Source organism: Cervus canadensis, chromosome 31 (genome assembly GCF_019320065.1).
Source record: "Cervus canadensis isolate Bull #8, Minnesota chromosome 31, ASM1932006v1, whole genome shotgun sequence".
NCBI lineage: Eukaryota > Metazoa > Chordata > Mammalia > Artiodactyla > Cervidae > Cervus > Cervus canadensis.
The window spans coordinates 6168578-6191911 of record NC_057416.1 but is presented as its reverse complement, the minus strand read 5'-3'; the positions used below and the strand labels follow the sequence as shown (position 1 = coordinate 6191911).

The 23334-nt window shown below is 44.4% G+C and overlaps 1 protein-coding gene across 2 annotated transcripts; it reads left to right on the top strand.

Moving 5' to 3' along the window:
• The first annotated feature begins 3359 nt into the window (after window positions 1-3359).
• On the top strand, window positions 3360-4971 carry LOC122432329 (beta-defensin 103A-like). 2 transcript variants are annotated; one of them, XM_043454174.1, is made up of 3 exons: window positions 3360-3499; window positions 3761-3924; window positions 4619-4971. In XM_043454174.1, the coding sequence occupies exons 2-3, from the start codon at window positions 3867-3869 to the stop codon at window positions 4762-4764; spliced, it is 204 nt and encodes a 67-aa protein (XP_043310109.1). In that variant the 5' UTR covers window positions 3360-3499; window positions 3761-3866; the 3' UTR covers window positions 4765-4971. The 2 variants fall into 2 exon arrangements, with proteins under 2 accessions (XP_043310109.1, XP_043310108.1); XM_043454173.1 differs by lacking the exon at window positions 3360-3499 and adding an exon at window positions 3612-3655.
• Window positions 4972-23334: the final 18363 nt, after the last annotated feature.

The following is a 23334-nucleotide window of genomic DNA, read 5'->3' as shown; positions in this document are numbered from 1 at the left end:
TCTATGCTTTTAACTTAAGAATATGCTGATTTAATACCTGTAGTAAGAAATACTCTAGCCTATAAAGCCTCACCTGGTTGTGGTCTGTGTAAGAGATGACCTAGTAAGCTTGCTTAGGATGGGTCAGTCTCTCTGGACATGGTAGCAAGAAATATGTTGAGAGTGCAAAAGGAGAGAAGACTATTTCTGTTTCCAAAATTCTTTTTGCTTTTTCATTGCAAAAGGAGTGTGGAGGGGGGGCGGGGGGGCGCAGTATTTATTCTGAAAGGATAAAGAGACAGATGCAGAGATATGCAAAAAAATGAATAAATAAATGAATAATTTCTAAACAGAATGTAATTTTTAATGATTTTTCTCAAAAACAAAAACAAAAAGAAAAAAAACCCCAAACCTCAGAGCCATAAGGAGAAGTCACAACCAATGTGGAAACCCTGATTTCCTGCACACCGCTCCCTTTACAAAAGGGAGACACTTGGGTCTGGGACCTTGAGTTCACAGATGAGACACCCTCAAATTACTCCCAGGCCAGAACTTAATATCTCTAGTAGGGACTTTCCAGGTGGCGCAGTTGTAAGGAAACACAGGAGACCCAGATCCGATCCCTGGATCAGCAAGATCCCCTGGAGTAGGAAATGGCAACCCACTCCAGTACTCTTGCCTGGAAGATTCTATCAACAGAGGAACCTAGTAGGCTGCATTCCCCGGGGTTGCAAAGAGTCCAACCAGACAGAGCACAGTACCACCACCAGTCGGAATACAAGTTCTTTCTCTCTGCCTGTTGGTCAAACGCTTTCCCAGATCGCCTGCCCAATTCAGGTGTGCCATCAGACACTGCTGGGTCGACCTGGAATCCAGAAAGCTCCTCTTCCATCATGAGGCTCCTGTACCTTCTCTTCCCCTTACTCATATGTCTTATCCAGACGACACCAGGTAATCGGTGGCTAGGCTGGCTCCAAACTTGGAGCCTGGAGTAGGGAAATTCAGGTTGATTCCTCATTCAGTGATATGCTGAAATATATAGCGACTGAATAATATATCTGAAAGAAGCATGCATATACAATATGCTCCATTTTTCAAATAAGGAAAGAGAAGCTTAAAGTGAAAAATAGTCTCCCATGACTGCCCTTAACTAGTTGGTAGTAAGTCCATAAATTGTAAAGCTGATAGACAACATTTACAGGAGACTTTACAGATTCCAGATCATTTCATGTGACTAACAGTAACACTAATAGTAATAGTAAATTATATTGACCACTTCCTCTTTACTGAGACACCAAAACTTTTAATGTCTTATCCCAAATGTATTCCTCCCAGTGCTATTTACGGGATAGGTGTTTTTAGCCCCGTTTTTCAGCTGGGACTTAGAAATAAGGTAATTTGTTCAAAGTCGTGCAGGTTCTGTGAAAAAATAGCTTGGTAGCTTTGATAGGGATACATTGAATCTATAGATTGCTTTTGGTAGTATAATCATTTTGACAATATTGATTCTTCCAATCCATGAACACGGTATGTTTCTCCATCTGTTTGTGTCCTCTTTGATTTCTTTCATCAGTGTTTTATAGTTTTCTATGTATAGGTCTTTTGTTTCTTTAGGTAGATATACTCCTAAGTATTTTATTCTTTTTCTTGCAATGGTGGATGATATTGTTTCCTTAATTTCTCTTTCTGTTTTGTCATTGTTAGTGTATAGGAATGCAAGGGATTTCTGTGTGTTAATTTTATATCCTTCCACTAAACCACAATGAGGTACCATTACACGCCAGTCAGGATGCCTGCTATCCAAAAGTCAGCAAAGCAATAAATGCTGGAGAGGGTGTGGAGAAAAGGGAACCCTCTTACACTGTTGGTGGGATTGCAAACTAGTACAGCCACTATGGAGAACAGTGTGGAGATTTCTTAAAAAACCTGGGAAATAGAACTGGCCATATGAACCAAGGCAATCCCACTCCCTTGGACAATACAAAGTAGGAAACCAGTCCTGATAGACACGTGCACCCAATATTCATGCACAGCACTGTTTATTAAAAAATAGCGCAGGACAATGGAAGCAAACTTAGATGCCCATCGGCAGATGAATTGCATAAGGAAGCTGTGGCAACATATATCACAAGGAAATATTACTAGGCATTAAAAAGAATTCATTTGAATCAGTTCTAATGAGATGGATGAAACTGGAGCCCATTATACAGAGTGAAGTAAGCCAGAAAGATAAAGACCAATACAGTATACTAACGCATATATATGGAATTTAAGAAAGATGGTAACGATAACCCTATATGCAAAACAGAAAAAGAGACACAGATGTACAAAACAGACTTTTGAACTCTGTGGGAGAAGGCGAGGGTGGGATGTTTCGAGGGAACAGCATCGAAACATGTATTTATCTAGGGTGAAACAGATCACCAGCCCAGTGGGATGCCCATGAGTACAAAGTGTCGGGCTTGGGTGGCACTGGAAGACCCAGAGGGATCGGTAGAAGAAGGCAGGTGGGAGGGCGGATCCGGATGGGAATACATGTAAATCCATGGCTGCTTCATGTCAATGTATGACAAATACCACTACAATATTGTAAAGTAATTAGCCTCCAACTAATAAAAATAAATGTTAAAAAAAAAAAATTCGTGCAAGATGTGTGTAGGGAGGACTTTAACTCAAGCCCAAGTGGGTTTGATTCCAAAGACCATGTTTTTATTAAATATTCAACAATCCCAAAAAACAAATTTACTTACTGAATTATAGGAACAACACATTTATAGATTTGTTTAATATATTTATATATACATATAAATTTATATATTTGTGTATATAAACAACAAATACTTTAGCTTGAGTGTGCTCTCTCCATCACTTGGGACATACTTATCCTACCAGATTGTTTGTTGATCACCTGAAATCCAAGTTAAACTGGGTGTCCTGCATTTTCTCTGCAGCCCTCCTCAAGTGACAGCATGCTCCAGGCTGTGCTGTAGTGACAGTGCTTCCAGATCATAGGATCTAAAAAGAGCCAAAGGTGATTCTTGCTCAAATGACACCAACCCATGAGGGACCAGGTGCATTGATCACGCCCCACCTCCGAGGAGCAGCCACCACTGTGGTCGCTGCTGGTTCTGTTGTCGAAGAAGGCGCTCTCAGGACTCTCAAGCTGGCGATTAAGGGCCCCAGCCCTGAAGGGAAACGTCAGACCCCTTCCTGACTCACGAATTTGGTGGTTTTCAGACTGCAGTAAAGAATAAGGTATGTTTGACCTGAAATGCCGCACTCCATCACAGGCAAAGGACACAGGGCAGAGTCTCTGGAATGCAACCCACTTTTCCTTCCCTTCGCACACTACTTAAAAGCTGATTCCATTTCGGGCAAATCCAGGCAGGCTCAGGGCATGACACACCCCAGTCTACACCTAGATTCTGAATACACCAGCCTTGGACTGGACTGATGGGGCTCAGGCTCTCCCAGGACTTTAGGAAGAAGGCAAAAGCTTAGAAGACCACAGTGGGCACAGGTGAGCTCCCAGCTACACGCCCCAGGACTGTATCCAGGAGTGGGCAGGTCTTTCCCGTCTCAGACAGTCAAACATGAGCCAGCCCTACACGAGCACCCAGAGCTCAGAGGCAACAGAACAAGCCTGTGCTTACATCAGGCACTGAGTCTCCCTGAGGTTTGTCGTTAACTCCTGGGGGGAATGCGCATGGTCTGCTTTGTAAGGGACCTTGGTATGAAGCATCAGGAAATACATCATATTATCATCACTGCAATATTACAGGAATTGCAGCTGCTGAATGCTTCTCCCTATGGCTGCGGACCTGGAGCCTTTATAAAGTGAGCGAGCACACCGTCCTGTCCAGTCTCACCTGGGAAGCCAGACAGCCATGAGGGTCTACTACCTTCTCTTTGCGTTGCTCTTCTTGTTCTTGCTGCCTGTTCCAGGTAAGAAGCGCTGGGAAATGACAGGGCTGAATGGATTGAGAATTTGTTAGTCAGAGTCAGCCCTCTCCATTCATTTGGGAATTTTAGATAAGAGAGATTTATTGCTTGGGAATTAGACATTACCGGCTTTTCTTTTCTTTTTTTTTTTTTTTCTTGACAAAGATCATCAAGAACCTCAAAGTAGGCTCTCCATCCCTTCTGATTCACTCTTAAGAGACTAATTAGCTCACAAACCATCCCTCCATGGGAGGACTGTTATACAGGTTCATGAGAGAGGAAGAAAGTGATGTAAATCTTTATTTATTTATTTATTTTATAAATCTTAATACCAACAGGAGAAATGGAAATTAATCTGAGGACAGAAGCACAGGTTCCCTTTTATTAGCTTAGAAGTCGGAGGTACAGTCTTTAGGCCTCTAAAGGACTTGGGGGACCATCGTGGCCCCTGCCTCCCAGGTGTCAGTTCACAAAGGGGCTGCCACGGTCACGCCACATTCTCAGCTGAGTCGATCCCACAGAATCATTGTTAGTAGTTAGCCACACCTTCTTCTTTACTCCAGATGGTAGAGAAAGAGGAAAAAGACATACAAGAACAGAAAATGGCAACAGATAACTTATTAGAGAGATTTCAAAAGCCTTGGACTTCACCTTGGCCTTCCTAAAACCTTCCATGTGCTCCATTTCTTCACCACAGGCAATGGCGGCATCATAAGCGGGTTACAAAGGTATTACTGCAGAAGAAGAAGCGGCCAGTGTGCTCTGATTGGCTGCCTTCCAAATGAGGAGCAGATAGGCCGCTGTTCCCTGAGTGGCCGAATATGCTGCCGGAAGAAGAAATGAAAAATCCAGAAACAGGAGGAGAAAGTTGCATAGTGTGAAAATGCCTCCTTGAAGACTCCAGAAGCCAAATCAAAGACTTTTTACAAAATTTAAAAGCTTGATTATTATCATGATTATTTTTTAACATTCTGTTTATTGTGCTGCTTCTTACCAAATAAGCAACTTAAAAAGTGTTAATGACTCCCCTTTAATTCAAATAAAGTATAATCCCTAGAGGAAGCCACAAGAGGGTCTCAACTGATGTTCCAAAGATTGTCAGATTTTTTTCCTCTTTCACAACTTTCACCCCACAGTGACACTGGACCACTTGTTCTTTCTGAAACACTTCCTTTGCCTTCTGTCACCCATCTGAGCTGTGCAGTCTGTCCATCTGTCAGAGCATCTCCCCAGCAAATCCATCTCTGAAACTTCAGGGCATCCCTGAGTGTCTTCCCAAGTCCTTCTGAGCACTTTCCAGCTCAGAGACACGGGAACCTGGCTCCTCCTTGACCTTGCCTTCAGCTTTCCTCTCACTCTTGCCTCTGTTTTGACTGACCTCAAGCCTGGATAAAATCTCTCCTCCAGCTATGTCTCCAAACCCATCTCTCAGGGGCACCTCAAATTCTACCTCCTTCTTAAAAACATATTTGTTTCCCCAACGAATATGATCTTTCCTTTTAAAAGGGTTCTGATCTGAGTGCTCCATCTATGAGTCCTGCATGATTTTTACATTCACTACATTTGCATATTTCCACTCTTCATATTTGGCTGCAGGATTTTGAAGGGCACTTCATCATTTAATCACTCCTGGCACAAGTGTTTTGGCACAAAAGCTGCTCAACAAGTGTTTATTGTGACCCCATGGACTGGGGCCCACCAGGCTCCTCTGTCCATAAGATTCTTCAGGCAAAAATACTGGCGTGGGTTGCCATGTCCTCCCTTATGAGAGCTGAAGTACACTCCAAGGCTCTGTAACTATTTAATGGTCCCTGGAGGTTGACACAAAATGATTCCATCGAATGTGGTGGCAGGCCCATCACCCCCAACAAGAGCCCCCAGTCAAGGAAGTGAGTTCTCAGGAAGAAAGGGCAAACACTCAAAGACAAGAGCTTGGACCCCACAATTCAGCATTAAAAAAAAGAAACGACGTGATGGGACTGTATGCTGCCCTTCTCCAGTACACAACTAAGGAACCAGGCAAAACCTGGGAAACCACTGATTCAGACTCTGGCACAAGCAATGCAGGACCATAATTGAGGAGAGTAGAAAACAGGTGAGGTGAGGGACTTCCCCACCGGTCTGGGGCTGGGATTCTGTGCTCCCAACACAGGGGGCCTGGGTCCACCCCTGGTCAGGGAACTAGATTCCACATGCTGCAACTAGATTCTGCCTGCCGTGATTAAGGCCCAGGGCACCCAAATTAATGAATTTGCTAATTAAATTTTTTAAATCCTGTGCTCAACCATTTATAAAAAAAGAAAAGAAAGCAACTGAAGTGAGACTTATGGCATCTCCAGCCTCTACAGATTTCCAGGCCTAAAGCATAGGGAACAAGAACCCAAACAGGCCAACAACTCTCCTGAGTCGAAGAGAGTGGGGTCAAAGTTCAGAGAGTGCAGACATCTTCACTTCTGGACCGAAAACCAGCAACGGGCATCAGGATCAGGGCTGTGTGCCTGTGTGCTAAGTCGCTTCAGTTGTGTCTGACTCTTTGCCCTCTGTGGACTGTGGAGTTGCTGAAAGCATATGGGAAAACACTGTGGTTTTCATTCAATTCTAAAGCTGCTCTAAAACAATGAAATCTATGATACTAGGTGGGAAGTTGGATCCGCCTTACGGGATAAACTGTGATGCTAAGATTCAAGACACTCTCTTAAGGAAAGAGATGATCATTTCAGTAGAGAAGAAAAAAACATCAAGAATCAGATATCAGTTATCTGTAATAAACCCACTTGAGATATCATATATAAAGGCAAATGGGTTAAAAAGGAAAGGATGGAAACAGATCTGCTGCTGCTGTTGTTTAGACGCTCAGTTGTGTCCAACTCTCTTGAGACCCCTATGGAATCATCCAGGCAAGACAGCTGGAGTGGGTTGCCATGCCCTCCTCCAGGGACTCTCCCCACCCAGGGATCAAAACCATGTCTCTGCATCTCCTACATCTCAGGAGATTCTTCACTGTTGAGACAACAGATATGCTATGGAAACATTAATTTAAAGAAAACATAGGAGAGTGTATGGTTAATTAACAGGCTTCCTGGTGGTTCAGATGGTAAAGAATGTGCCTGCCATGTGGGAGACCTGGGTTCGATTCCTGGTTTGGGAAGATGTCCTGGAGGAGGGCATGGCAACCCGCTCCAGTGTTCTTCCCTGGAGAATCCCCATGGACAGAGGAGCCTGGCAGGCTACAGTCTATGGGGTCACAAAGGGTCAGACACGACTGAGTGACTATGCATGGAACACAATCAAGTAACTTTTAGAACAAGGACCAGATATAGAGAGGGGTATTTATCCTAATGGTAAAATGTGTAATTCATCAAGAATACATATGATTACTGAATCAGAAATCAGAATGTACTTAGCAAAGGAAGTTTAAACTTCTTAAAGACAACCCATAGGAATAAGCATAGAAACAGACAAATTAGCAATTACAATTGGAATTTCCCTGGCAATCCAGTAGTTGAGATCCCTAGCTTTCACTGCAGGGGGCACAATTCCGTTCCTGGTTGAGCAAGTAAGATCTCTTGTATCATATACAAAATTCAATGCAAGATAGATGAAAGGTTTACAAAAACCACACAACTCCTAAAAGAAAGCATAGGAGAAAAATTCTTTGGCATGGGTCTCCACAATGATGGTTTTGAGCTTGACACCAAAAGCACAAGCCACAAAAACAAAGCTAGACAGTAGGATCATCAAACTGGAAAGTTCTGCTCAGCAAAGGAAACAATGAACCACCTGAAAAGACGGTGTTCTTTTAACGCTCCAGGGATCTCTGAAGCTGGAGGAGATGGCAGCAGTGCTGCGGGCAAGAAAGTGGGGTGAGAGAGGATGGTCACATCCCAGGTCATCTCCGAGTCCCTGGGATGGCTACCAGGTGTGGGTACGTGACTTCAGATAGGCAGAAATTCAAGAGGGGGTCACGGTGAAGTGAAAGAAGGTCAATCCAGGGAGGAAACACTCTACACAGACAGCGTTGGCCATCCTGGAAGGCAAGCGCAGCACCAGGGTATAGGGCTGTCAGTGTTTATAGTGGGGGTTATTTCATAGCCTGATGAGTGGTAGGAGTATGCCAGCTATTTTCAGGAAAGAGTAGGGATTTCCAGGAACTGGGTCAGCACCCACTTTTTGACCTTTATGGTCAGCCCTAGAACTGTCATGGCGCCTCTGGATGTGTCACCTAGCTACCACGTTACAAAGGGATCCAAAAAAAAATATTTACTTCAAGTCTCAGTTGCGGTATGCAGGATATTCATCTCAGCACACTGGTTTAGTTGCCCCATGGTAAGTGGAGAAGAAAATGGCAACCCACTCCAGTATTCTTGCCTGGAAAATTCCATGGACAGAGGAACCTGGTGTGCCAAGGTCCATGGAGTCGCAAAGAGTTGGACACGACTGAGCGACCTCACTTTCTTTCTTTCACGTGGAATCCTACTTCCCAGGCCAGGGACTGACCCACATCCCCTGCATTGCAAGGCAGATTCTTAACACTCAGACCACAAGGAACGTCCCGGTAATTCTTTCAGAGGTTGTGCCCTGCCCACTTCCGGTCTCATCAGCACCGGATAGCCGGCCTTTGACAGCGCCATGGGAGCTCTTGCCTTACAGGAGAATGCCCTGGTGAGGTTCTCAGGACCCTGTGCTGACTGCAGACGGCAGGAAGGACCCTGTGAAGAGAGGCTGATTTAGCTCCAAGTTACACCACGGCCTCTTAGCATGCTGAGGCCTTGGACACACATTTTTGTTGGATTTGCAGCCAATTTCAATTGACTTTTTAAGTCAGTTTTGCCTGTGGCCTCACACATGGCTTTCTAGTCCTCAGGACCGTCTTGTATAAAACTTGGGTCATACCTACCTGGCGGGTTTGTTTAGGGGAACTCAAAGAGATAACTTGAATACAAGTGGCCAGCTACTGAGCAAGGCTCATTGCAAAATATAAGTGTGGGACGAGTTCAAAGAAAAAACTACTAAAAGTGTCAGTGGGGGAGCACAGCATTAGACCCAGCCCTGGTCCCCTTCTGAGGACAGGTGTGACCGGAATATGACCCGGGTGACCATCAGAAGCCATGGCACCCACCCCATCCACAGGAGAAGGGAACTGGGAACAACAGCCTCTGCCCATTAACACCCAGGGCTCCGTGCTGACAACACCTGAGTTTGTGGAGTCATAGATTGAAGGGCTTTGCTCTTCAAAACCTTATCTGTAGGACTGGGACACCCTTTCTTGCCTGAGGAACTAATGCACTCTCCTGGAAAGACACTGCCTCACTTTCCTACTCACAGGTTAAAGGTTTGGAGACATAGCATTTATCTTCCCTTTAAAGAATGAGACCCTGAATTGCCTCTCAGCCCAGGCATGAAGCAACCATAATCCACATGGCCTTGTTTGGCTTTGAACCTGTGAAAACTAATAATCCATTTAGACTTTAATAATATTAACCGTTCCCTCTACCTTATATTAACTAATCTCTGGTTTCTGGTGAGCCACCCCATGGTTTCTTGGATGTGTGACCTGCTTGCTGAAGCAACAGGACCCTTCCCTGATGGACAGAGATGCCCCTGGGCTTTATCTCCAGATTAACAGCTCTGCAAAGCAGTCATCTTTAGATCTTGCCTAGGAAAAATAAGCCACTGCAATTGGAGAATTCCTACAAGGGCCATGTCCCACTAGTGAGGAACTGTGGCAAGAAACTCTCTTGAAACTCACCATGGCACCGTGCAAGCCTTTTGGAAACTTCCTTCTGTGAAAACTCATGCCCGGTCTTACATATAAAACTGCATCATCTTGCTTAAGCTTCATCTTCCTTAAAAGAAAAAAAAAAAAATCTACATCTTCCATAAAAGAAAAAAAAATCTGCTGTGCTGCAAACCATAGGTCATTAAAATACACCAATTTTTATTTTGTTTATTTATTTAGGCTACACCAGGTCATCGTTGTGTCATGTAGGTTCTAGTTCCCTGAACTGCTACGCTTCGGAGTATAGTCTTACCCACTGGACCATCAAGGAAGTCCTGGAAAACAGCATTTTTAAAAATTATATTTAAAAAAAACTTTGAATTGGAGTATAGCTGACTAATACTGTTGTGATGGTTTCAGGTGGACAGCAAAGAGACACAGCCATGCATATACAGGTATCCATTCTCCCCCAAACTCCCTTCCCATCCAAGCTGTCACATAACATTAAGCAGAAGTCCCTGAAAAACAGCATTTTCAACAAAGAGCCACTGTAGACAGCGATTTAGTCTCACTTCTTTCTCCAGTGTAGAATTAGAGCATGTATGTAAATCAACCCTGTAGCATAGATTTTGACTGCAAGGTCCATAAATAAACAGATACATATATATATCTTATGTATCAGTTCAGTTCAGTTCAGTCACTCAGTCGTGTCTGAGTCTTTGCGACCCCACGAATCACAGCAGGCCAGGCCTCCCTGTCCATCACCAACTCCCAGAGTTCACCCAAACTCATGTCATCAAGTTGGTGATGCCATCCAGCCATCTCATCCTCTGTCGTTCCCTTCTCCTCCTGCCCCCAATCCCTCCCAGCATCAGGGTCTTTTCCAGTGAGTCAACTCTTTGCATGAGGTGGTCAAAGTATTGGAGTTTCAGCTTCAACATCAGTCCTTCTAATGAGCACACAGAACTGATCTCCTTTAGGATGGACTGGCTGGATCTGTATAGATAATGATATATATATAAGTAGATGATGTCTACCTCTCTCAAATATCATGTAGAGCTAAAGCCGAGGGAATCATGATCAAGACAACTTATTTTCCATCAGAAAATTCCTATTCCCGGGTGCCAGCCAGGGACTCTGTCTGTTCCAGGCAGCCTCCATGGCTTTGCCGAGCCTCAGAGGTGAGATGCTGAGCCACAGTGGGGAACCTGAACAGGACTGAAGTTCTGGAGGCTCCTTCAGGACGGGGTCCACCCGGGGTACCCACATTTCTAAAGGGCTTGGAGTTCTACTCAGAGCTGCATGGCAAGCTCCATCCTGAGCTTTAGCATTTCTGAAAAGCCAGATCAGTGTCTCTCCAGCACTGAGATGGATGGATGTTACTAAGTGAGGGATGTTACTAAGTGAGGGCTGTTACTTAGTGATGGAGGTCCCTCTTAACCCAGTGAAAGGGTCCCCACTGCTGGACCATTGTGATACTAGGCTGGGGAGATGCGTTCAGTGGCAGCATCATCCTCCCACTCTGTCTCTGATGAAAGGAAACGGAGCACCCTTCTGCCCATCATGTGTCCCACTGAGATTTTATGAGACTGGCATGTGATTGTCTTGCAGTGAATTAAGAAAAGATTTTTTTCCCTCTTTCTTTTTTCCCTTTTGCATCTTTCTCCACTTTAACTGTTCCTAACCTACAGTCTGCGCTGATAACCAAGTTTCTTCTTATCAGAAGACTAACCGATTATGCAAACTACATCTGGTACCTATTGCCCTCCATTTCTGCAGGAGTCACGTCTGCATCTGTTATCCTTTAATTTAGTCTCGCCACATCCTGATACTTAACTCTATCGCATCATAAACCTCCCCTTGTAGTTTAATTTCCCTTCCTTTGCTCTGTGTTCCTCATGTTGATGCTTAACTTTACGGTACACTCTTTGGAAGCCACCCCCTAGTGGTTTGCTTTCCCCCTTCTGTATTACAGGAAGACAGTTGCCAGGAAATCCCCAAAGGACAATGGACCCAACCACCAGGACCAACTGCCAGACCCGAAAACCAGCTACCTGATTCTGGCCTTGACTGTTTCCAAACAGCCCAAAAAGAGATCATTCAGGACCCCTAAACCTTTTGCGGTGTATCTCCAACCCCTGACTGAGAGCACCAATTGTATGATGCCCTCAATTCCCAACGGAGGGAAGACAGTCTCCTTGAGGCAAGAGCCTACTGTGTTCTCCCTTCTGCCAGCTAAAGGGTTGAAAGTATCTTTCCCTTTGCTCCAAACTCTGTCTCCACAAGTTTTATTCAGCTCTGGTGGGCAGAGAAAACCAAGATTTTGGCGGTGACTGTTGCTGCCAACCCATAACAGGCTAGCTGGCGTGGCAAGAGGGTTGAGACCACTGGGTCTCTTCCCTCAGGGCCCCAGGGGCCATAGAGAGGATGGCTGTCTCTGCGGATGCTGGGAGTCAGCAAGTCTTGCCCAGGGTGTGAAACTGCCTCTGGACGAGTCAGTTCCTATTTGGGCTTGAAACAGCCTTTCAGGAAAACAGTGTATGTGTGAGTTGCTTAGTTGTGTCCGCCTCTCTGCAACCCCACAGACTGCAGCACACCAGGCCCCTACGTTCATGGGACTCTCCAGGCAAAAACACTGGAGTTGGTTGCCATTTCCTTCCCAAAAGAACTAGAGAAATAAAGAAAGTGGAGTCGCTCAGTCGTGTCCAACTCTCTGCAACCCCATGGACTGTAGCCCACCAGGCTTCTCCATCCTTGGAATTTTCCAGGCAAGAGGACTGGTGTGGGTTGCCATTTCCTTCTGAAAAGGAAAAAAGTGGGCAGATTCAAAGACCCGGAGGGGTGAGGGTGGGGCTGGGGAGCGGGTAAGCCAAGGTTGAGCAAGAAGTCTGTGCCCCTGCCAGGGGAGACAGGCCCCTGGGCCTTGCCACACCCTTGCCCAACAGCTGAACTGACTTCCAGGGAGAAGCATCTGGTCAAAAGGGAGGCAGGAAAGCTTTTTGTGGGGTTTTCAACAGCCTCATTAGCATAAGAGAGACTGACCCTGCTCTGTGCTATAAAGGCCACTCCCAGGACACACAGATAGAGACTCAGTTAACCAGTTCATAAGAACCAAATCCACAGCCAGCGCGGAATTCCTCCTGGAACCTGGGACCTTTATAAAGCGGCAAGCACAGCCTCTTCTCCAGCGTCAGCCCCAGAGCTCCGGCTGCCAGCATGAGGCTCCATCACCTGCTCCTCGCGCTCCTCTTCCTGGTCCTGTCTGCTGGGTCAGGTGAGCTCCTGGGAGCCCCGGGGGAGCCGCGGGCTCTCTCTCCTGTTTCTACCTCCTTCTTTCCTGCTACCCTCATCTACACGGGGTCAGACTAAACCCACCGTGTGTGATGCTTCTGAGAAGCCAGCGCTGAGTCCTTAGTAGCGGGAGGGGTCTGAGAACCGCCCTGCAAAGTTCCTGGCTGTTTCTAAGCCACTCTAGCGAGTCAAAGCTTCTGAGCCAGTCTCCTCACTGGTGTCATGAGGACGAAACAGAAGATGCCTCTGTTAAGGGACTCTCCTTTGTATCTTTTTCATAAAAGCAAGAAATCTGATTTTGTCCCATGACAGAAGCGCAGAATGTCGCTTTATAAATCTTTCTACTTGAAGGGTGGAGGCTCTGGGCAACCAGAGAAGTCCAGAGGAGAGTCAGGCCGAGCCTGGGCTTTGGGAGCTGCCCTTGGGACGCTCCGTGCTGAGTCTCCTCAGCAGGAAGGTCCTCCAGGACACGTCGCTGATGATGCGACACTCGCTCCTCAAATGGGAGGCACCACATCCAAAGCAGTGTGCAGGATCGGATGTCTAATTTTCATCTTACCCTTGATATTTCCAGAAATAAGATGAAAATATGTAGGAAGAAAGGAAAGAGGGAGGGAGGGAGAGAGAGGATGCGGAGACTGAGACCTGACAACTGATTAGATGTCAGAATGAAGTTGAAAAGCCCTTGTCATCAGTGTTGTTTATGATTGTAACCCAACTCTTACACAGTGGCAGGGAGAGAGGCCAGGGGGTTAAGGATGACCGCTGCTCAGTGCCCGAGACCCGGGTTCAATCCCTGGGGGGATGATCTAGAGGGACCAGAGGTGCCTTGTGGTCAGGGGGAAAAAGGCCTGTGACGGAGATGGAAAGGCCACTGGTCAGGAGGAAACCACAAAGGGAGGAGGAGAGGGGCTGACTCTCTCCAGTGCTGAGCTCTGAGTCAGTAGAGATAATGATACAAAATTTGTTTTCCGAACCATTATCACTCTCAGTTGTAAGTTACTTTGAGAGTAAGTTCTTTTTAAACAGTTCTTACACTTTCAGCTGCATCTTTTCCTCCTATCTCAGCTCCACTACTTGACTGACTCCTTGTGCTGGAAAACTAAACAGTGAAAATAGACGCCCGCGGGCCTCTTCTGACTCCTGGCCGGAAGGTGGATGTAGCAGAGCTTACGGGTCTTTGCCCTCGTGGTGGAGCTGACCACGCACACAACCATGCTCCTCACGCCCCAGTCCCTCACCCTCTGTTTCTGGAAACGTGAGGGTCCTCCGGAGCCCGGGCAGGGTCAGTGTCTGTCTGTAAGCTGGTCCATGGTGTCCTGGACTCACATCCTGTTATCACGAGGCCGTGTCCGCATCTCAGCACAGAAAGCCCCAGGGTCTCACTCAGAGGGCACACAGCTGCCCTTCTCGAGATGCCGCTTTTCCTGCTGACACTTTCTTTCCCTCTTCGTTCTCTTTTTAGGATTTACTCAAGGAATAATAAGTTCTGTAAGCTGCCGTTTGAATAGAGGCATCTGTGTGCCAAACAGGTGCCCTGGACGCATGAGACAGATTGGCACCTGTTTCGGGTTTAGAGTAAAATGCTGCAGATGAAGATAAAAGAAGGCGAGGAGGTGGTCAGGACCGATGCGAAGTCAGAAACTGCACCCTTCAACGGAGCATCTAAAATTGAAACCAGAATAAATTTTGTTCAAAATTAAAGAATTGCCCACTGGTCACTGAGGTTGTTGTGTGGAGTCTGATCCCAGACTAATTCCCAAATCCCTGATGATGGTCTCTGAGCTCCTTACGGGAACCATGGGGGAATCGTAGTGGGTGCTCTGATTTCCCTGTTCCTTGCGGGCCTGACCTTCCCCAGCCCCTCTGTGTGCTGTCCTTCCTGCTTTCCGGCCCAGGGCACCCTCGCCTGCCCCTCATCTCCCCTCAAACATGCACCCCAAGGGTCCAGAATCACCAGAACACCAGTCCCGTAGGAAACCCCCGTCCCCTGCTTCAGGAGGAAACCCTTTCCTCTGTCCCCCTGCAGTCCTCACTTCTGTTTGGTTTATGCTTCTTACTTCTGCCTGTGCACACATGGATACACTTCCGATTCCCTTTTGGACAGTAAGGTCTCTATAGGCATGGACTTGTCCTATTCCTGGATGTGCCGGGCATTGAGCCGAGACATTGCTTCACCAACTGTCATCAGTTGAATGACACAGTTGTCATGGACAAAGCATGTCTCTCTGTGCGAACATGATAGGATGCAACTAAATGCGATGGAAGAACCAGTCCTGTGGAAGCACAATTCAGTGAGGACAACACAGCACGGAACAGAGAGCCCGCCAGGGCAGGGTGAGCACACGGACCTCAGCCTGCTTGCAGTTTCTTCAGAGGGTTTCCCAGTTAAATCAAGAGCGTTGCTGGTGCATGGGGTATGTGTGAGCAGCTCTCTGGTCTTCACACTAACTCTTCCCTCAGTGCAAGCTGAGCTCACCAAAGGGATGGTGTTAGGAGACAGGGCCTTTGGGAGGTGATTTGGTCATAAGTGTGGGACCATTCTGGGTGGAATGAGGGCCTTTATGAAAGAGGCCCCAGAGAGATCGCTCACCCTTGTGCCCTCTGAGGACACAGGGAGAAGACTGCCGTCCACCAGCCACTTGCTCTGTCTTGATCCTGGAGCTCCCAGCCTCCAAATCTGAGAAGTAGAGGTCTGTTGTTAATCAGCCACCTATTACAATACCACATGTAAAATAGATAGCCAGTGGGAATTAGCTGTATCACTCAGGGAACTCAGACAGGGGCTCTGCGACCAGCTGGAATGGTGGGATGGGGAAGGAGATGGGACGACGTTTCAGGAGGGAGGGGACATGGGTGAACATGTGGATGATTCTTGTTGATGTATGACAGAAAACCTCGAAATTCTGTAAAGCAATCATCCTTCAATTAAAAAATACAGTGCAAAGAAAGAGCCACCTAGCCTTTGGTGTTTCTGTTTTAATAGGCTGAAAGGGCAGACACATGACAAGTGAGAATTCCAGCACAGGTGGAAATATGGTACCTAGTCATTGGCCCTTAAGATAAGGAAATGACCTGGATTAACTGACTGTGCCCAATGCCATCTCCTTACAAGGAGCCTTCGATGTGGACGAGGGATGCAGCTCAGTGTCAGAGACGTGGGCTGAGAGACTAAACCAGCCCTGGCTCCCACTGACATGGAGGGGAGCCATAAGCCAAGGAGGGATGGCATCTTCTAAGCATGAAAAGGATGGAAGCCTCCAGAAGGAACAGCATTCTGCTGACACCGTGATTTGAAGCCAGCGAGACCCATTTGGGACTTTGGATCCTCAGAACCACAATAACAACCATGTGTTCCTTACAGCAATTAGTTGGTGGCTATTTGTGAAGCTGTAACGGGAAATCAATACAGCAATCGCTTAAAATCATGCTTTGAGCCTAAAATTAGGAGCTCAAAAGAGACAAACGTGTGTGTTTAATGGAGGAAAAAATGATAACGGCTGTCAACATTTTGTTCAACTTTATATTTTTTTTTTCACAGAAATGCCCATGGTACATCTGCCAACTCCTTTTCATCTCAAAGGTTGTATTTGCGACTCAGTCTTACATTCATATATCGTATAGCCCTTTTATCCTTTATTTTTAATTTTTTTTTATCATGGAAAGTTTATCTGACATTGAGTGTGGTTTGGTGGGACTGTTTATTAAAGTTTTATCATATTCTTTATTGGGATTTCAATTTTTTATTTTTGCTTGACTTTTTAGGTGTTATTGTAAATGTATCTGCTGATGTTTTATTGCCATGATATTTCTGAGTGTCGTGTTGGACTATTGCGTGGGAGGAATGCTCTTCTCATTTCAGCACCAAGAAGAGGATGGCTTTTCCATGTGACTCATGAACCAAACAACTTCCTGCTCTGGTCCATAGCCAACCATTCCACCTGGGTCCTGGATCTCATTTCTCTTGCTTACTTGTGGGTGAGGCCCAAATCAGCTCCACCTCTTGCTTCCATCTACTCAATCTATTGTGAATGCAGTGGCACCCCACTCCAGTCCTCTTGCCTGGAAAATCCCATGGACGGGGGAGCCTGGTAGGCTGCACTCTGTGGGGTCCCTCGGAGTCAGGCATGACTGAGCCACTTCACTTTCACTTTTCGCTTTCATGCACAGGAGAAGGACATGGCAACCCACTCCAGTGTTCTTGCCTGGGAAAACCCAGGGACGGGGGAGCCTGGTGAGCCGCCGTCTATGGGTCGCACGGAGTCAGACACGACTGAAGTGACTTAGCAGCAGTAGCACTGCATCTGTAGAAACTAACAGCAGGGATTGACCCGGCGTCCAGTGGTTAAAGACTTCATGCTGCCCATGCAGGGGGCTGGATTCCATCCCTGGTTGTGGAACTAAGACTCCACATGCTAAGGAAGAGGCCAATAGTTCCAAAACAGACAAACAAAATACACCCCCTAAATGCCAGTGTTTAAAATAATAAAACCTAAAAGCAGGAAATAGTTCTTCATTGACATGAGAGCAATCATGAGCTCAGTCTTCTTTGCACTTAGTTTTTCAGCAAAACTCTTCAGAAGGAGTGTCTGCAGCCCCCACTTCCTCTCATCCTCTCAGGGGGATAGATACCATCAACTCTGGCTGGTCTCACCCCTCTCCCCCAGGATGACTCCTGCCAACATGGATCACGAGGCATCCTGTGTGACCTCACTCAGCCCTTCCTCTGCCCTTTCTTGACCTGCCCCTCACTGTGTGGCAACGGAGAGGGGCTCTCGGGTGTCTCTGCCTGAGTGGATGGGCCACAGTCCACCTGAGAAGGGCGGAGGAGCCAAGTGTAAGGTAGGTTTTTGGGAGAGAGAGAGAGAGACATCGGTTGTTGAAGAAGGGGTGGGAATAGATGCCTAACATTTAGGGAGTCAGTGTAAAGGACTGCTTTCCCTATAAGAGTAGAAGAGAGAAATGTGACCCAATGCTTTTAGTTTATGCTTTCTTTTCTATTATTATAAAAGTACTGTTGCTGGGGCCAATGAAGTAAAACCCTCACAGCTATTCTGTAGCATTAGGTAAGACTTATTGAAACAGCTTACTGCAAACACTCATTCTATTTTTAGGTTGATATCACTAAATTAAAATAGATCTCTACTTAGTGAAAGATTCAAATGCTGATCAAAAGATTAAGTGAAAATATTTTATTTCTAAGTTGCCTCATGACAGAGAGAAAAAAGTCAGAACATACAGTTCATGTAAGATGGAAGAGAGTCGGGTGAGTGAAGGCTAGAGGCCATGATGTATTATGACAAGCTTTGACCTGTTCTGTTGGGAATGAGTGAGTGGGTGCTTGAGCTCAGGAACACTTTGGCATAAAGAAACTTAATGGGCTCTCTCCCAACCCTCAAAACTCTAAGGATTATGTCTGAGCCTTCCTTCCTTTGCTCCTTGCCTCCTTCTCTCCCTGATTCCCTCCATTCATCCATTTATTCATTCACCCATAGGATGACGTTTCCATACTAGGGCCTGTTCATACAGAGGTTTGACTGACTACCTGCTCTATGCCTGGCTCTGTTCAAATGTGATATAATAAAACAGGACTTGTTGCTTTAGAAATTTACATATAAAGCTAAAGAGAGATATGAACACTCTAAAGCAAAACTGAGATGGAGAGAAGGAAGAGATGGAGAAAAATTTCAGTTATTTACCTGGTATGCGTGGGTGCTGGGTTACTTCAGTCATGTCCAACTCCTTCCAACCCCACGGACTACAGCCCATCAGGCTGCTCTGGCCATGGGATTTCCCAGACAAGAAAAGTGGAGTGAGGGAGGAGCCAAGATGGTGGAGGAGTAGGACAGGGAGACCACTTTCTCTCCTACAAATTCATCAAAAGAATAACTGAACGCAGACCAAACTTCGCAAAACAACTTCTGATCGCTAGCTGAGGTCATCAGGTGCCCAGAAAAGCAGCCCATTGTCTTCGAAAGGAGAGTTTTACGATTTTTTTAATTAGGGAAAAAAAAATTTTTTTTTCTTTTTTCTTTTTTTTTTCTTTCCTTTTTCTCTTCTATTTTCTATTTTTCTTTTTCTCTTATTTCTTTTAAAGTCCTCTAGTACTCCTCAACTACTCCTTAATTTTCATTTTCAATATACTATAACCTTACAAAAAAAAAAAAAAAAAAGAAGAGAAGCCCTATTTTTAAACCGAAGATTATTCTCTCCCAATCTTGACTCTCTGTTTTCTACCTCAGAACACCTCTATTTCCTCCTTGCCCCTTCTCTTCCCAATCCAATTCTGTGAATCTTTGTAGGTGACAGGGCCAGGGAGAACACTCTGGGAACAGACAGTTGCGTAGATCTGTCTCTCTCCTCTTGAGTCCCCCTTTTTTCCTCCTGCTCATCTCTATCTCCCTCCTTCCTCTCCTCTTCTTCATGTAACTCTGTGAACCTCTCTGGGTGTCCCTAATGGGGGAGAATCTTTTTGCCATTAACCTAGAAGTTTTATTATCAGTGCTGTATAGTTGGAGAAGTCCTGAGACTACAGGAAGAATAAAACTGAAATCCAGAGGCAGGAGACTTAAGCCCCAAACCTGAGAACACCAGAAAACTCCTGACTACATGGAACTTTAAGTAATAAGTGACCGTCCAAAAGCCTCCATACCTACACTGAAACCAACCACCACCCAAGAGCCAATACGTTTTAGAGCAAGACAAACCACGCAAATTCTCCAGCAATGCAGGAACATAGCCCTGAACATCAACATACAGGCTGCCCAAGGTCACACCTAACACATAGACCCGTCTCAAAACTCATTACTGGGCACTCCATTGCTCCCCAAAGAGAAGAAATCAAGTTCCACGCACCAGAACACTGACACAAGCTTCCCTAACCAGGAAACCTTGACAAGCCAATCGTCTAACCCCACCCACTGGGTAAATCCTCCACAATAAAAAGGAACCACAGACCTCCAGAATACAGAAAGCCCACTCCAGATACAGCAATCTAAACAAGATGAAAAGGGAAAGAAATACCCAACAGGTAAAGGAACATGAAAAATGCCCACCAAGTCAAACAAAAGAGGAGGAGATAGGGAATCTACCTGAAAAAGAATTTTAGAATAATGATAATAAAAATGATCCAAAATCTTGAAAACAAAATGGAGTTACAGATAAATAGCCTGGAAACAAAGATTGAAAAGATACAAGAAATGTTTAATAAAGACCTAAAAGAAATAAAAAAGAGTCAATTAAAAATGAATAATGCAATGAATGAGATCAAAAACACTTTGGAGGGAACCAAGAGTAGAATAACGGAGGCAGAAGATAGGATAAATGAGGTAGAAGATAAAATGGTGGAAATAAATGAAGCAGAGAGGAAAAAAGAAAAAAGGATCAAAAGAAATGAGGACAACCTCAGGGACCTCTGGGACAATGTGAAACGCCCCAACATTCGAATCATAGGAGTTTCAGAAGAAGAAGACAAAAAGAAAGGCCATGAGAAAATACTCGAGGAGATAATAGCCGAAAACTTCCCTAAAATGGGGAAGGAAATAGCCACCCAAGTCCAAGAAACCCAGAGAGTCCCAAACAGGATAAACCCAAGGCGAAACACCCCAAGACACATATTAATCAAACTAACAAAGATCAAACACAAAGAACAAATATTAAAAGCAGCAACGGAGAAACAACAAATAACACACAAAGGGATCCCCATAAGGATAACAGCTGATCTATCAATAGAAACCCTCCAGGCCAGAAGGGAATGGCAGGACGTACTGAAAGTAATGAAAGAGAATAACCTACAACCTAGATTACTGTATCCAGCAAGGATCTCATTCAGATATGAAGGAGAATTCAAAAGCTTTACAGACAAGCAAAAGCTGAGAGAATTCAGCACCACCAAACCAGCTCTTCAACAAATGCTAAAGGATCTTCTCTAGACAGGAAATGCAGAAAGGTTGTATAAACGTGAACCCAAAACAACAAAGTAAATGGCAACGGGACCACACCTATCAATAATTACCTTAAATGTAAATGGGTTGAATGCCCCAACCAAAAGACAAAGATTGGCTGAATGGATACAAAAACAAGACCCCTATATATGCTGTCTACAAGAGACCCACCTCAAAACAAGGGACACATACAGACTAAAAGTGAAGGGCTGGAAAAAAAATATTTCATGCAAACGGAGACCAAAAGAAAGCAGGAGTCGCAATACTCATATCAGATAAAATAGACTTTCAAATAAAGGATGTGAAAAGAGACAAGGACACTACATAATGATCAAAGGATCAATCCAAGAAGAAGATATAACAATTATAAATATATATGCACCCAACATAGGAGCACCGCAATATGTACGGCAAACACTAATGAGTATGAAAGAGGAAATTAATAGTAACACAATAATAGTGGGAGACTTTAATACCCACTCACAACTATGGATAGATCAACTAAACAGAAAATTAACAAAGGAAACACAAACCTTAAATGACACAATGGACCAGCTAGACCTAATTGATATCTATAGGACATTTCACCCCAAAACAATCAACTTCACCTTTTTCTCAAGTGCACACGGAACCTTCTCCAGAATAGATCACATCCTGGGCCATAAATCTGGTCTTGGAAAATTCAAAAAAATTGAAATCATTCCAGTCATCTTTTCTGACCACAGTGCAGTAAGATTAGATCTCAATTACAGGAAAAAAATTGTTAAAACTTCAAACATATGGAGGCTAAATAACACGCTTCTGAATAACCAACAAATCATAGAAGAAATCAAAAAAGAAATCAAAATATGTATAGAAATGAATGAAAATGAAAACACAACAACCCAAAACCTATGGGACACTGTAAAAGCAGTGCTAAGGGGAAGGTTCATAGCATTACAGGCTTACATCAAGAAACAAGAAAAAAGTCAAATAAATAACCTAACTCTACACCTAAAGCAATTAGAGAAGGAAGAAATGAAGAACCCCAGGGTTAGCAGAAGGAAAGAAATCTTAAAAATCAGGGCAGAAATAAATGCAAAAGAAACTAAAGAGACCATAGCAAAAATCAACAAAGCTAAAAGCTGGTTTTTTGAAAAAATAAACAAAATTGACAAACCATTAGCAAGACTCATTAAGAAACAAAGAGAGAAGAACCAAATTAACAAAATTAGAAATGAAAATGGAGAGATCACAACAGACAACACTGAAATACAAAGGATCATAAGAGACTACTACCAGCAGCTCTATGCCAATAAAATGGACAACTTGGAGGAAATGGACAAATTCTTAGAAAAGTATAACTTTCCAAAACTGAACCAGGAAGAAATAGAAGATCTTAACAGACCCATCACAAGCAAGGAAATTGAAACCGTAATCAAAAATCTTCCAGCAAACAAAAGCCCAGGAGCAGATGGCTTCACAGCTGAATTCTACCAAAAATTTAGAGAAGAGCTAACACCTATCTTACTCAAACTCTTCCAGAAAATTACAGATGAAGGTAAGCTTCCAAACTCATTCTATGAGGCCACCATCACCCTAATTCCAAAACCAGACAAAGATGCCACAAAAAAAGAAAACTACAGGCCAATATCACTGATGAACATAGATGCAAAAATCCTTAACAAAATTCTAGCAAACAGAATCCAACAACATATTAAAAAAATCATACACCATGACCAAGTGGGCTTTATCCCAGGAATGCAAGGATTCTTTAATATCTGCAAATCAATCAATGTAATACACCACATTAACAAATTGAAAGATAAAAACCATATGATTATCTCAATAGATGCAGAGAAAGCCTTTGACAAAATTCAACACTCATTTATGATTAAAACTCTCCAAAAAGCAGGAATAGAAGGAACATACCTCAACATAATAAAAGCTATATATGACAAACCCACAGCAAGCATCACCCTCAATGGTGAAAAATTGAAAGCATTTCCCCTGAAATCAGGAACAAGACAAGGGTGCCCACTCTCACCACTACTATTCAACATAGTGTTGGAAGTTTTGGCCACAGCAATCAGAGCAGAAAAAGAAGTAAAAGGAATCCAGATAGGAAAAGAAGAAGTGAAACTCTCACTGTTTGCAGATGACATGATCCTCTACATAGAAAACCCTAAAGACTCTACCAGAAAATTACTAGAGCTAATCTATGAATATAGTAAAGTTGCAGGATATAAAATTAACACACAGAAATCCCTTGCATTCCTATACACTAACAATGACAAAACAGAAAGAGAAATTAAGGAAACAATACCATTCACCATTGCAACAAAAAGAATAAAATACTTAGGAGTATATCTACCTCAAGAAACAAAAGACCTATACATAGAAAACTATAAAACACTGATGAAAGAAATCAAAGTGGACACAAACAGATGGAGAAACATACCGTGTTCATGGACTGGAAGA

What these genes read in the sequence shown, in the direction of transcription:
- LOC122432329 (XM_043454174.1), top strand. Translation starts at nt 3,867, where the DNA reads ATGAGGGTCTACTACCTTCTCTTTGCGTTGCTCTTCTTGTTCTTGCTG. An exon ending in GTTCTTGCTGCCTGTTCCAG is followed by an intron (nt 3,925 to 4,618) that starts GTAAGAAGCGCT and finishes TCTTCACCACAG; the next exon opens with GCAATGGCGGCATCATAAGC.